This window comes from Scleropages formosus, chromosome 21 (genome assembly GCF_900964775.1).
Source record: "Scleropages formosus chromosome 21, fSclFor1.1, whole genome shotgun sequence".
NCBI lineage: Eukaryota > Metazoa > Chordata > Actinopteri > Osteoglossiformes > Osteoglossidae > Scleropages > Scleropages formosus.
The window spans coordinates 9,828,660-9,842,919 of NC_041826.1; the positions used below are offsets into that span (position 1 = coordinate 9,828,660).

Sequence of the window (14,260 nt, forward strand, 5' to 3'; positions counted from 1 at the left end):
TGCTTTAGTTGATGAATAAATAAATTATGCATACATTTACACACACACTTTCTGAACCGCTTGTCCCATATGGGGTCGCGGAGCCTACCCGGCAATACAGGGCGTAAGGCCAGAGGAGGAGAGGACACACCCGGAATGGGACGTGACGCCAGTCCGCCGCAAGGCACCCCAAGCGGGACTCGAACCCCAGACCCACTGGAGAGCAGGACCCGGTCCAACCCACTGCGCCACCGCGCCCCCCTCTGCATACATTTAAATTCAGTTCATTTTTATAGAGCGCTCTTCTCACAACCATAATCCAGTACTTTTATAAAGCTATAATAAGTATGCCCACTGGCCACAGAGGAAAAGAACAAAAACTCCCAATTGAAAGTTGAGGGTGAAAAAAACCTCTGGGGGTCCAAGAGCCAGTGGTTGCCCACCCCTCCTGGGCATTCTAGATTAAGTAACAATTGTAAGCCAGTTTAACAAGTAATAATGATATTATTGCTATAAGGTATCTTGAATCCCCAGCTCAGCATGGAACGTTTCATCCATATGGTAGTTGATCATCATCTTCAGTCAGCATGGGATTCGTAAATCCAAACATACGTTTCAAATCCAACCTATTAAGAAACAAATACCAATTTTTGGTAAAGAAAGTTCAAACAGAGACATGATTTAGCAAGCCATGCTGCTGAATTGTTTACTTTGTATTGAATATAGTAGTTGTAAACCTTGACCTAAAAGAAAAAAGCAAGCAAGCATATTAGGTTCAATTGTTGTTAGAATTGTGTATGGCTGATTGTTTGTTTGGATTTTGAAATTTAAAGAAAAAAACACACAAAGCCAACTACTTCCGGTTTGCAAGAACGCGGCGTTTCATGTTGAAGTGCAGTGGAACTACTTCCGGGGTGCGGTGGGTGTAGCTTATTGTACGCAAAGGAGCGCTACTTCTGGGTTGTGGTGGGCGCCGTTTGTCTGATTCTCCCTCCCTCCTTCCTGAGCAGTTTTGTTTAAATGAGCCGCCGCTGTTTTAGTGTTTAATTGTCGAACTTGTGGTCGAGGAGGTTTTACTAAAGTGACCCAGGTAAATTTTATTTAACGTGTATCCAGCTCGCTCATTGTTTGAGGATGTTCTGGTCAGGCAGCGAGCTCAGAGTATTCTGGAAATAACGTTGTTGTTGTTGTTGTTGTAGTAACACAGTGCGCTGCTTTACCTAGAACATAATCGATAATAGCTGTCCATTTGATAGAACGTTGGATTCGGGGTAAGATTTCGAAATGTCAGTTTCAGAGTTTGCGTGAAAGAAATGTTCCTTCCTCCTTGCTAACTACTGTGTGTACTGTGTGTTATCTTTCGCTGATACACACGAAACTTGTAAACACTATGTTGACAAACATCTTGTGATTCCCTATTAGATGGAGGCGGGGGACTGTGCCTTCCCCCGGGAGCCGTCGGAGCCCTCGCAGCGAGGAAGTGTGTCCTCCTCCGGCCTCCGTGGTGAGACCCCCACCCAATTTCACGAGCCTGGTTGGTTATAAACTAAGCAATGAATGTATGGGATAGAAATGTACTTTAGTTCACTTGCTCAGTCACTTTTTTTGGTAACCGTTTGACTCTGTAAGGGTCACAGTGGTCTGGAGCCTAACCCACAATCACTGGACAATAGGCTCAGGGAAATACACCAGTCCATCACAGGATAGCCACACACCTGAACATGTGTTTAGAGTGCGTGAGTTAACCAGAATGCCTGGAGGAGGAGAGGAAGCCCTGGGAAGATGATGTAAACTCACAGACTGAGCTGGCTCTGAACCTACACTCGGAACAGCCCAGGCGCTGTGAGGTGGCAGCATTATTTGCTCTGCTGCTCTGCCGTCCAACTAGTTCAATTAATGTCCCTTTATGATAGGAGAAATTTATAAAATTTCCCATACACTGATATCCTCCTGAGGTCCAGCCATTTTGATCCACTATAGAAGATGCATGTTTAGGTGTCTGTCCCGAAGTATATGTCCTACAATGCAATGTATAGAGGATACTACCATGTATTTGGAGGTGAGGCTTTGACAACTTCTAGAAATTCTACAGACATATCAAACTTTTTCTGGTGCATCGCTTGCTGTGAAGTATGGCAGGAAGCCACATCCTGACACTTGTTTAAGGTGTTTATTATTGTAAAAGCTTTAAAAAAAAGTTTTATGCTCAATTAGTGGTCAGTTAAGGAAGAGTTATGTAATTTTGTTTGTTATACCATGTGTTTATCGTGCAGAATATTTGTAAAGTAGCATGGTGTCTGTCTCTGCCGCAGCCCAGGATGTGCTGATATACCTTGTGGGGGATAGTGCGGTGCACCTATGTGTGGAGGGAGTGGCCTGCATGACCGTGCAGGAGTTGGGCCGAAGTGTCCGCGAGGCCCTCCACATCCCGGACTCAGCCCAGGATGCTTTTGCCTTCTGGCTGTGCTCGCCACTGCTTGGTAATGACTGTTTTTAACCCTGTTATGGTTTCTGCTGAGAACAGTTGATTGGTGACTGGCCTTTGATTGGCTTTTCTGAAAAAAATGGAGACATCTCTCACTAATGACTAGTATGTTTATTTAAGAGGGGAAGAAACAGAACCAGGATTGAATAGTCCTGTAGGTATATGATTGTTACATGTTGTGATACCATACTTAACCATGTCCCCCCCCACAATGCACTGGAAGAGCTGCAGCTGAAACCAAAGCATCAGCCCTACAAGCTGTGTCGCCAGTGGCAGGATCTGCTGTATCGCTTCACCGAAGCTTCAGAGGACAACATCTCACAGGGTATGCTCCTCTGTGTTTGTGCTTGTGCAAAAGTTTCCAGGACTTTAGTGGTTTTTTCCTCTCTGGTGCCTTTGTAAATGATGCTATTGTGTGTATGTAACTTTTCTTTTTTGGCATTCCACAGTGTTTTGCTTGTCTCACTTCCCATTTTTCAGTTTCATTTCTGGAGAAAGATGTTCTCTGTACATTTTGAGTTCTGTAGAGACAGATGATGCTACTTGAGTTTCTGCCCATTCCTTTTTTTTGTCCCACTCTCTCATACATTCTCCTCCTCTCTCAGATGAGCCATGTCTGCAGTACAGAAGGAATGTGTTCTTTCCCAGAACCAAAGAGCTGCAGGTATCTCTAAATATGGCTGTGTAGTTCTTACTTTCATCCTAGTCTACAAATGAGGGTTTACACCATAGGTCATAACATATAGAAATGTCAGGTGCTTGCTATTGAGTCATAAATTTTTGGTTTTTAATAAGTCCCTTGCCCAACTCATGTTCCTGTTTCTTTGGTATTCTAATAACTACCCCTTGTGCTCTGCCTTTATTCAGTCCTTCACTATATACACTCTCACCTGCCTCTCTTTGTCACATACATTCTACCATAGATAGAAGATGAAGGTGTACTGAGGCTTTTGTATGAGGAGGCCAAGGAGAATGTTTTAGAGGGCCGGTACCCCTGTGACCCAGAACACTGGCTGAGACTTGGGGCGCTGTCCTGTGCCTTGGACCTGGAGCATGGCATAGATATTCATAAAGCAGCGTCTGCCATCCGGTAAGACTGGTGTCCTCTGCCCTTCGCACCAGCCTAATTACACATTCACTTCCCTCAGTGTCAGTCTATCCATCATTTCCATACACATGTTTCAGGTACCTTGCTTCTGCCACTTTCAAAAAGGGGTAGGCTCCATTTGACCTACCAGTGACTTTTTGCCTTGGTGACTTTGTGGAATTTGCTTGTACCTTCATAGAATCTGCAAACACTTCTCAGAGTTGACGCAAAGTGGCTGAACTTTGAGCCCATGTGCCCTTTCTGTCCGTCCAGAGAGAAGAAGTTGTCGTCCTTCCTGCCAGGCCATGTCATTGGCAGTTCAGGGGGCCTTTTCTCAGCCCTGAGGGGCAAAGGGGGGCGCCAGGCTGAGCTGGAGCAGAGCCTATTGGAGGAGTACCAAGCAGTTTGCAAGAGTGCCACGAGCAACAGCCAGTCAATCCCCACTTACTTCCTGCGCCAGTACCTCAGCACCTGTCACACACTGCCTTACTATGGGTATGGAGAAAAGCTTTTTGTTGGCATTCCTATCAATTCATCAGCTGACTTCACTGAACAATAGTTATTGCTCATTTTTTTTGGTTTTGGATTAATTGTAGATAAGGGTTCCGTGAAGCCTCCTTAGTGAGAAGTGCAGACTGCCTTGCGAGTGTCTTTCTAGTACATGCTACAAGCACTGGCATTGATGTCTTCAGTGTGTGGTTGACCTGCAGGTGTGCCTTTTTTTCGGGAGAGATTGACAAGCCACCTCAAGGGATCCTTCAGAGAGGGGGACGCAAGACTGTCAGTGTGGGTATCAGCCTGGAGGGGGTATATGTCATCGATGTTAAAGAGAAGGTGAGACTTGTAGGGTATCCTGTCTGAATAATACAGGATTTGAAAGACTGACCTGGTGTGTGTGTGTGTGCATGTGTAAACGAACCCACATACTGTCTGTATTTAACACCTCTGGTGCCCCACCACCTACAGCATGTTCTCCTGGGCTTGCGTTACTGTGAACTCTCCTGGGACCACAGCTACCCAGAAGGGGAAGGTGATTCTCACATTCTGTGGCTTGAGTTTGATGGAGAGGAGGCTGGCACCCCTGTCAACAAGTTACTGAAGATTTACTCCAAACAGGTAATGTGGCTGAGGAGTGGTCTTAAAGTTGATCCAGGCTTGATGGAAAAGGTCAAAGGTTGCAGAGCATCTTGACAGGTGTCACTTCCTTAATAGACTGCCATCCTCCTCCTATCTTTCAGGCAGAGCTCATGAATGGCTTGATCGAGTTCTGTGTAGAACTGCGGGCCATGGGTGATGCGGCAGCGACTGGCACTGATGGAGAGCTCTCCCCATCCCAGCAGCCAGCTGGTTTGACCGGGACAGCCAGCAGAATGAGGGGTGGGCAGCGGGGGAAGCTGCGGAGGCAGAGTAGTGTGGTGTGCAGCCGGGTTCACTCCCTCAGCACCATAAGTTATGTGGACGATGGTGAGACAGCACCAGGGCTTGGATGGAGCATTAGGGGATTAAGGACATGGGTTTATATTTGTTTCTCACATTTCATTTACATTTAATTTTTACAGCTGAATAAATGTGGACCTGTTAGTTTAATGTATGTTGAGAACCTACGTTGCACCTGTGCCCGTTTCTCAAATTAATGGCGAACAGTGCTGTTTTCGAATGTTGATGATATTTGACTACTAAATCAGATGCTACTGGATAACAGCAATAGAAAGGTAGAGTAGTTGCTTATCAAGGGCTGGTTAAGTATTAAACTTGCAGTGTATCTATACAGTTATGAATGTGAGAACAGTGTGCAATAGAGTGGAAACCTGGGTTCATGATCCACTGTTTGGCTGAAATTTCTGTTTTTCTGCACCACCAGGGAAAGAAATCAAACGCCTGAAGCCAAAACGAGCCGCTTCCTTCTTCAGCCGCCAGCCACCACCTCCTCCTCCTGCTTACTCTGCTGTCCAGGTGACAGAGAGTTTGGAGCAAGGGTGAGACTCTGAAACCCTGCCCCCATCCACCCACTGGCCAGAGACCAAATGCGAATGAAACGCAATTTGTACACTGAAATCTAGACAAAAATGAGAGTGGGGAAAGAAGTAGTAGTGAAAATAAATGTTTTTGTAATGGACCAAGAGGTGTGAGAAACTACAAATGCATTTGCTAATTTGTATATACAGTCAGATTACATTGGCATTCAAAACCTAATTTATTTCCATGAAGTGTCTGGAGTGAGGCATGGTCATTGTTTCTGACTTCTTGACGTAGATGTTTGAACGATATAACACTTGTCATCTAGAGCAGTGGTCAGTGTACTATGAAGACACAGGAGAGGGAACTGAAAGCAATCCAAATCTATATATTAAAACTGGTCGTGCAATTTCCTATGAAAGAAGGCGGTGCTTGGATATCTGGCTGTCTTTGGCCACCTTTCTCACTGCACCAGCTGCACAGTGCCTCTTCCTGTCTCCTCCATCATGACCTGTACATGCTACAACCTGCCCATGCAAATGGTTTTCCCTGGAAGCACCTGCTTCCTGTGTTTGTACAAACAGGCTTTGTTTATTAAACTGTACTTATTCACTTAATGTGCTGAACTACATTTCAGTGTAAAGTGTGCTGGATACTTTTTAGAAAATTGGTTTTTTTACAGCTTGCATGTAGAGCCCAGAAATGTGTTTAATAAAATACTGGTATATTGGCAGAGATGGGATTGAGCAGCATTTAGTTTTTGCTGAATCCCATAGTCTGCTGTAAGAAGATGTGGCTGTTATGTGTATTCCAGTATAGGGGATATGATTAAGATAATGTTGACAAACCTTCTAAAATCAGTCTAAATAGTACGAACAGGAGTGTTTGAGGTTATGTAGTACTTATGCTGTATTATGGGGACACACACACACCAAATGACTTGTTCTTCATACACTATGCATGAGGTGGTCAGTTGACTGTACTAAGCCCACTTAGACTTTTTTGTATGTTGCACAGGCTTCTTTTTATCTGTTCTCCATTGCTGGGTCCTGTTTCATTTTATTCCACACAGGTACAATGAGAGAACTTTTTTCTAAATTGCACTTTTGTAATTTTCTGTATGCTGTAACCTTTTTCAACTGTTGTAATCATGTGCGCATGTATTACTGTTTCTACAACAACAGTTAAAGTCAAAGGGCAATAAGTCAGTATTTTCTCCCAGGATTCACATAAACACACAAATGTGGTAGAGACATGGCTAACCTCCTGACCCCCAGCCCCTCATTTTTGTCTACTCAGAGACATATTTGAATTGCATAGCCTACAATGCTGAGTCATAAGGACCTTATGGAGGACATTCATTCATGCTTTCATATAATACCATGTTTTTGGGTTGCTGTTTGGGCAGTTTCCTGAAATATATGCAGAACTTTTTTGCTGGGTCTCAGGAGGAAACAGTCTTGATCTGTGAGGGCGTTCTACATCCTTTTAGAAAAAGATCAAGGAAAAGTGCCTTTCATGTGTGTAAGTGCTCTGCAGCTCTGGGTTTATAGTCAAATCCAAGCCCAGTCTCTGTTGAGTCTGTATCCTCTACATGAAACATGATACCATGATGCAGTTCTTCCAGTGAAAACTGTTGCCTGTTATACTGAGAGCCCTGTGCATCATCAGACCGCTCGACTACCTATAATAATCTCAGAAGGATGTGTATACCTACTATATCTAGTATACATAGTTTTAATATTGTAACATGCACTACGAAACTTCAGCCGCTAGGATTATAAAAATTAACCGTGAAAACAGTAAGCTGTTGATTTATACTAATTTTCTAACAAAACAATACATACTGTTGAGTTGAATAGATTTTTATATTATTTATGCTCATGTTGTATTCACTTACAATAAAACATGGAAAATTAATTGTGTGTTCCTTCAGTGGTTATCCATGCTTGTGTGAAAATATTAATTTAATTTTTGTCAGATACTTCTAATTCCTTCTGTTTTACACTTATACATAAAACCAGGGGCCTGAGGAAGGTGCTGTTTTAGAAGAACCTGAATCTAATGTCATATAATTGCCAGTAATTGATCGCTAATATACAAGAATAAACATTTCCACTCATAATGCAGAGAAGAATATAACAGGCTAAGTGCTGTATCTCTCCCACATACAGTATTATGCTTTTAAGTGTTTTGATAATTGATTGTAGTTTTAGCACATTTCCTGGTGTATTCAGGAAAAAGGCCATTTTCGTCCTTTTTTGTTTTTCTTCGACATGCGTGAGAGACTAGTCGTATAAAGTAAAAGGACGATTTATTCTGAAACTTACGGTAATTATTGTTCAATACAGGGCTGGTCGCTGTTCTCTTTAAGCTTTTCCTCGCCCGAACAGCATTTTTTTTTCTGTCTCTCACGGTACATGTTTATTCCAGACATTACGGTAATGGTTTCAATGTAACTTTATTGTAGAAGGGTTCGCGACAGTGCCGATAGGGAAGTGTCTCCCGCTGCAGCCAGGTTTCTCTGTTTCTATCCCGATCCGATCCCGATCCCGATCCCGATCCCGCCCTCGACGATCTAGGGCAGTCGGGCCGGAATGGACGCGGATCTCAGTGTTTCTGCTGCCAGCGCGGCGCCGGAGAGCGAGGTTGCGCGGAAGCGCAGGGTCCACGGCATGCTCAAGCAGTACTATGGGATCAACGACGAGGGGAAGGTGGCGGCTGTGGCGGCGGTGGCGGCGACGGCGGAGGAGGAGGAGGAGGAGGAGCCCGAGTCCCGGGACCCGTGCGACATCAACGGGCCGCATTTCGACCCGGAGCTCTACCTGAACAAGGTGAAGACCGGAGAGTACACGCACAGGAGAAGTAGTCTAAAATATCGTTACGCATAGCTATAAATAAAATGATCAGATTCGTATTGTTTGAAACTCTTTCCTCAACCGAGAAATAATAGTGCCTAACAGCACTGCATGATCATGATGATCTTCTATATAATGTGTGTAATCACTCTTACATTTACACATGATTCGGTTAGCTGGTGCTTTTCTCTAAGCGACTTACAGCTCCCAGTAAACAAAATCACGTCAACAGCAGACAAAGAGCTTTAGACACCGACAGGACCTTGATTGTCTGGTACCACCACGTTGCTGGTTCACATCCCTCTAGTAGCTCCTATAGAAGTGACATTCAAATAGCAGATGGTGTTGGACTCATTTCTGGAGCTGTCAGGAGAGAAGTGGGTCTGAAAGAGATGGGTTCTAGACCCTTCCTCAATGTGAGCTGGACTCTTCAGCTCTGTGGGAATTAAACACTTAGTCCATACTAATTAAATATAGGCGTTACATAATTAATCAATGAGCTGTTTCCTAAAATCTGCTCGTTTTTCCATATGTACACTGGTCCTCTGTACAGCGATGACTGCTTGCTTGATGATGACTGATCTGACCTTCTTCTCCCTCATGGTCTGTCTCCCAGCTGAGGAAGGAGTGCTCCTTGACTGAACTCATGGACCAGGAGAGCCTCATGGTGAAGCAGATCCGCTCCCTGGACAGTGACATGCAGACCCTCGTCTACGAGAACTACAACAAGTTCATCTCAGCCACAGGTACGAGGGCGGGAGGAACCAAGGAAGGAGCACAGATTTAGAGATTCGATTGTACAAGAAAGGGGTTGGGGTGCAGGACGGAGGCGGGATGACGATCGTGAAGTGGACCTTTTCAGCATAATGGCTCCAGTGTGATGCGTGCACTGGAATGGAAGCCTCTCGTGATGTGATGTGTCAGTGATTTTGTGCCTCGCTCCCGTCCCAAAGACACAATTAGGAAAATGAAGAACGATTTCAAAAAGATGGAAGACGAGATGGACTGCCTGTCTGCCAACATGGCGGCAATAACCGAGTTCAGTGCGCGGATCAGCGGCACGCTGCAGGACCAGCACGCGCAGATCACCAAGCTGTCCGGTTCGTCTTAACTCTCGCCCTTCCGCTCTCAGCCCTCCTTCCTGTTAAAGGTCCTCAGCTGGACATTTTTTCCATCACAGATCCAGTACCTGAGCCAGTATGGTTCCAGTGTCTGTTTGCATGACATTAGTGGTGGTGACTCGCATGTTGTGCTTTATGTGGTGATCATATATTCAGTCCGTATGAGCACAGTGCCAGGTTCCTGGATATTATGTGCGGGTCCAATTCCTTAACCACTTGGCTTTAGACAGAACTGTAATCTTCTCAACAGGGGTCCACACTCTGCTTCGGAAGCTGCAGTTCCTGTTCGAGCTCCCGGCGCGCCTCAACAAGTGCCTGGAGCTGCAGGCGTATGCGCAGGCCGTGAGCTCGCACAGGCGCGCCCGTTCCGTCCTGCAGCAGTACAGCCACATGCCCTCCTTCCGTGGCATCCAGGACGACTGCCACGCCATCATGGAGCAGCTGGCCCAACGGCTGCGCCAAAAGTTCAGGTCTGAGGCTGGCAGTCGATCAGCAGCGTGTTCTCTGAGGAATAAGGTTGACAAGCTCGAAATACGTGGGTTTCCTGCGAGAGGCCTTGAGCATATCGTAAAGTGCTCCCAAAGGCATACGTAAAATATTTTGGCGCGTGACTTCTGTTGTAGTATTAACTAATTCTGTACTATGAACTCAGATGCTGTGATTGGGTTTGTGGGGTTTACAGGGATGGCGGTTCAAGCGCCAAGGACCTGTCGGAGTGTGTTGAGCTCCTCCTGCAGCTGGACGAGCCCGCAGAAGAGCTCTGTGACAAGTTTCTGAGCCACGCGCAGTCCCGGCTGGAGGCTGACCTGCAGGGGCTGGAGGCGGAGCTCCGAGAAGCGGGACCTGCGTCTGGGCCGACTGCGCTTCTCGATCCGTCCGGCAAACCATCCGCGGCGCCGGTCGCCGGTTCTCCCGCTGATTCCGTCTCCCCGATGACCAACCCCTTCCTGTCTCCCACTTCCAGGATGGACATTTTAGAATTCATTGACAGAGGCTGTAACGAGTTTGTCAGCAACCTGTGTCTGGTCATCGCCTCCTATCAGGAGCTGTTCATCAACCGTCCACAAGAGGGCGACTTGGCCTCTAAAAACATTCCCCAGATGGCCAGCGGTAAACTCCACTCTTTCGTCGACTCCTTGGCCACAAGGTACTTCTCCCTGGTGGAGCGTAGAATTCAGGAGGAGAAAGGGGTCGGGGACAACTCCCTACTGGTTCGGGCTTTGGACCGCTTCCACCGACGGCTCCAGGCCATCTCCAAGCTGCTCCCTGGCTCCGCGGTGCCAAGCCAGGGAACGGAGATCGTGGTGCAAGCGGCCAGGGAACGAATCAGGCAGTACCTCTCGGCCCTGCAGAGCTTCTATCTGGACAGCCTGACCGATGTGAGACAGGCTTTGGCTGCTCCCCGCCTCTCCGTGGGCGGCTCTGCGGTCCCGGCTAGCGGGACTCTCCTGGGGAGCTCCTCTGGAGGGAAGGACGCCGCGCCGAGTCTGCCGGAGCTGCTGTCCTCTCTGTCGGCGTCCATTCTGAACCAGATCAAGTCGGTCTTGGCCTCAGTGCACCTCTTCACAGCCAAGGACATCACCTTCTCCAACAAGCCGTACTTCAAGGTGAGTGACTCATTCTCTGCCCCGCTCCTCTCTCTCTCAGCATAGAGGATGTGGGTGTGTGTACGGGACTGTCCGTGCGGCTCGCCCCCGCCTCCTGTCGCCTCTCGGCGTGTCCTGACGCTGTGCCGCCCTCGTTCCCGCCCCAGGGAGAGTTCTGTAGCCAGGGCGTGCGCGAGGGCCTCGTCGTGAGCTTCATCAAGTTCGTGTGCCAGTCCTCGCGGCACTTCTGCGAGAGCGCTGGCGACAGGGGCGGCTCCACACCGCCTGCCCTCCTGCTGCTCCTATCGCGGCTCTGCCTCGACTACGAGACCTCCACCATCTCGTACATCCTCACGCTCACAGACGAGCAGTTCCTCGTTCAGGTACCCTCACCCGGTCGGTGGCACAACTAATGGCAGTGATTTGTAAAGGTCCAGGAGGTCATGACAGCACTCATGTAAAGTACATCTTCTCCCCCAGCACCACGTCCCAGTTACTCCAGTCACAGCCCTGTGTTCGGAGGCCCGTGAAGCAGCGCAGAAACTCCTCAATCACTATGTCAAGGTGTGTCGATGGTCCTCCACCCACTATTTTCTTTATGGTGCCTAAACCTTCTCTGCCTCAGTGTTTGTGCTTTTATTTGTACGAAGTTCGGTCAAAAAGTAACCTCAGTGCATAAAGGAGAAGAGAATTACCGTTATTGCTGATTCTTCTGAACTTTCCCTCATATTTCAGTTGTTTGGCAGGTTCTGTCGTCTTGTATGCATGTTTTACTGAAGGAAATCGAGTGCCTTGATCACTGGTTAACGGAGCTTCGTTAATTCCAAAGGGCACAGCACCCGGTCCTGTTGTGGTGGGGGATCGGATCTGGGGTTTAAGCTTTGCTCCTGCGTTCTCCAGGTCCAGGGTCTGATCATCTCCCAGATGCTGAGGAAGAGCGTCGAGACGAGGGACTGGGTGAACACCATCGAGCCGCGGAACGTACGTGCTGTCATGAAGAGAGTGGTGGAAGACACCACCTCCATCGACGTCCAGGTAACTGCACCCGACCGCACCTCGGTGTAGTTTATTCTCAGAGTAACGACGGTGCCCCTGTACTCGGGCCTCAGCAGCTTCAACTTCAGATGAAAATAACAACTGTGCTTTTGCAACTTGTGCTAATTACGAGTGCTGTCCAAAACGCGTCACTTTCTATCTCCGTCGCGGAGCTCTTGGTTACGCCCGCTTTACTCGCTCTCCTCCAACCCCTCAGGTGGGCTTGCTGTACGAGGAGGGGGTCCGCAAAGCCCACAGCAGCGACTCCAGCAAGCGCACTTTCTCCGTGTACAGCAGCTCCAGGCAGCAGGCCCGCTACGCCCCCAGCTACACGCCCAGGTAATGCAGCCGTAGAGCAGCCGGTGAGGGACGTTGACAGTCACTTGTCAACGGATTTCACTTATTGCTGTGAGTGCCCTCGAATTATATACCGGAACAGCTAGTAATCTTGGGATCACAGTTAGAAATTCCAGTCTTTGCCGATCAGATCCCTGTAGGTTTCATGCTTAGCAAAGGGAAATGTGTGCGAATGAGGGCACTTCTACTCACATGAGCCCGTGTTTGTGTGTCTGCGGCAGCGCCCCCATGGACACCAACCTTCTCAGCAACATTCACAAGCTCTTCTCCGAGAGGATCGACATCTTCAGCCCTGTGGAGTTCAACAAGGTGTGTCCACGTATCATCCTACACGCTCATGTCTTGCCGATTATATTGTGATCAGCACCGTTGTTTCACCTTTCGCTTCCTTCGTAGGTGTCGGTCCTGACTGGCATTATAAAGATCAGCCTGAAGACCTTCCTGGAGTGCGTGCGTCTGCGTACGTTCGGCCGCTACGGCCTCCAGCAGATCCAGGTGGACTGCCACTACCTGCAGATGTACCTGTGGCGCTTCGTGTCCGACGAGAACCTGGTGCACTTCCTGCTGGACGAAATTGTGGGCAGCGCAGCCCACCGCTGCCTGGACCCTGCGCCCATGGAGCAGAGCGTCATCGAGGTCATCTGCGAGAGGGGCTAGAAGCCACTGGTCTTGGACGGCGGACGGGCGGAGGGGGCCTAGAGATGGGAAGGGGTAAAGGTCAAAAGGATGTATTTATTTCTCACTGTCCCTAGGAAGGATGGAGAAGAGAAAGGAAATCCACTTTTACCTGCAGAAACATGAAACCGTATTCGAAATACTTGAGTGTACGACTGGCAGGACACCACATGGGTCAGTGAGAGAAGTTATTTCACTACATTTTTTAAAGGGGCAAACAGTTCGCAATACACTGTTGGCTACTTCCCGAAATGTAAGAGGCCATCAACGTGGCGATGTGAATGTCTGCGGGGCTGCTGGAAATCGTCCCAAGGCTACACGAATGACGCGGTCTCAGCAGTAGGTGAAACGCGGTGAACGCAGTCCACTCCTAATTGCACATTTCCTCCAATTGAAATATATAATAATTTTGATCGTGAAGTAACGGTGTTGTACTGGATCTATAGGATGAAACAAATAAAATGTCTGTCGAACATTGAGTGTTATTTCAATACAGAGCGCACCTCCTATGTGATTCCCAGCTATGTTGTCACACACGAAGCTCTTTTTTTTAAATGCACAGCATACTCTTATCATAAAGCAATGTTTTTATTAAAGTGCCATGACAACACCTATCTAGTGCCACATATTTATCATGGCTGTTTCCACCGCTGTGATGTTTCCACTTCTGTTGTCATTTGACTTTGCTATTCAAATGCACATTGGTGTAGACAATAATATACAGAATTTTATTCAAACGTTATTCTTAGGAGGGAAGCATTAATAAAATTGTCTGGTTGAGCGCGCGCAATCACGGTCCTCGTATTAAATGCAAACGTGGAGAACAAGGTCCTCCTATCAGTCAGTGTATCTTATTCGTTCTAAAAGTTTGTTATCCTATTTAAAAATTAAAAATTAAAGGACATGCTCGATTCGATTGCAAAACATTTTTTCTGTGTCTTTTTAGTGCAGAAATAGTTTTTGACTTCAAGTTCTGCGGTGACGGGGGATTTAATCGCTAATGTCAAACCCTGTCAATTATTTACCTAAAACGCGCGGGCGAAGGGCGCAGCGCTACAGTATTTCGAGTCAATGTAGCCAAGTACCACCTGACAATCGCCGCTGAATCAACGTGTATTGTC

General features: G+C 47.3%; 2 protein-coding genes across 4 annotated transcripts; both read left to right on the top strand.

Annotated features, from left to right (window-relative positions):
- Nucleotides 1-905: 905 nt before the first annotated feature.
- frmd8 (FERM domain containing 8) lies at nt 906-7,343 on the top strand. Of its 3 annotated transcripts, none has more exons than XM_018728830.2 (11): nt 906-1,069; nt 1,402-1,513; nt 2,292-2,459; nt 2,688-2,789; nt 3,070-3,128; nt 3,388-3,554; nt 3,825-4,046; nt 4,262-4,385; nt 4,518-4,667; nt 4,790-4,928; nt 5,413-7,343. In XM_018728830.2, the coding sequence occupies exons 2-11, from the start codon at nt 1,402-1,404 to the stop codon at nt 5,529-5,531; spliced, it is 1,362 nt and encodes a 453-aa protein (XP_018584346.1). In that variant the 5' UTR covers nt 906-1,069; the 3' UTR covers nt 5,532-7,343. The 3 variants fall into 3 exon arrangements, with proteins under 3 accessions (XP_018584346.1, XP_018584344.1, XP_018584345.1); XM_018728828.2 differs by having other exon boundaries at nt 4,790-5,015; nt 5,413-7,341; XM_018728829.2 differs by having other exon boundaries at nt 1,402-1,483; nt 4,790-5,015; nt 5,413-7,340.
- A 644-nt stretch (nt 7,344-7,987) lies between these two features.
- vps51 (VPS51 subunit of GARP complex) lies at nt 7,988-13,930 on the top strand. Its single transcript, XM_018728840.2, has 11 exons — nt 7,988-8,341; nt 8,982-9,111; nt 9,319-9,465; nt 9,737-9,956; nt 10,169-11,093; nt 11,240-11,455; nt 11,553-11,636; nt 11,973-12,107; nt 12,325-12,446; nt 12,686-12,773; nt 12,861-13,930. The coding sequence occupies exons 1-11, from the start codon at nt 8,105-8,107 to the stop codon at nt 13,119-13,121; spliced, it is 2,565 nt and encodes an 854-aa protein (XP_018584356.2). The 5' UTR covers nt 7,988-8,104; the 3' UTR covers nt 13,122-13,930.
- Nucleotides 13,931-14,260: the final 330 nt, after the last annotated feature.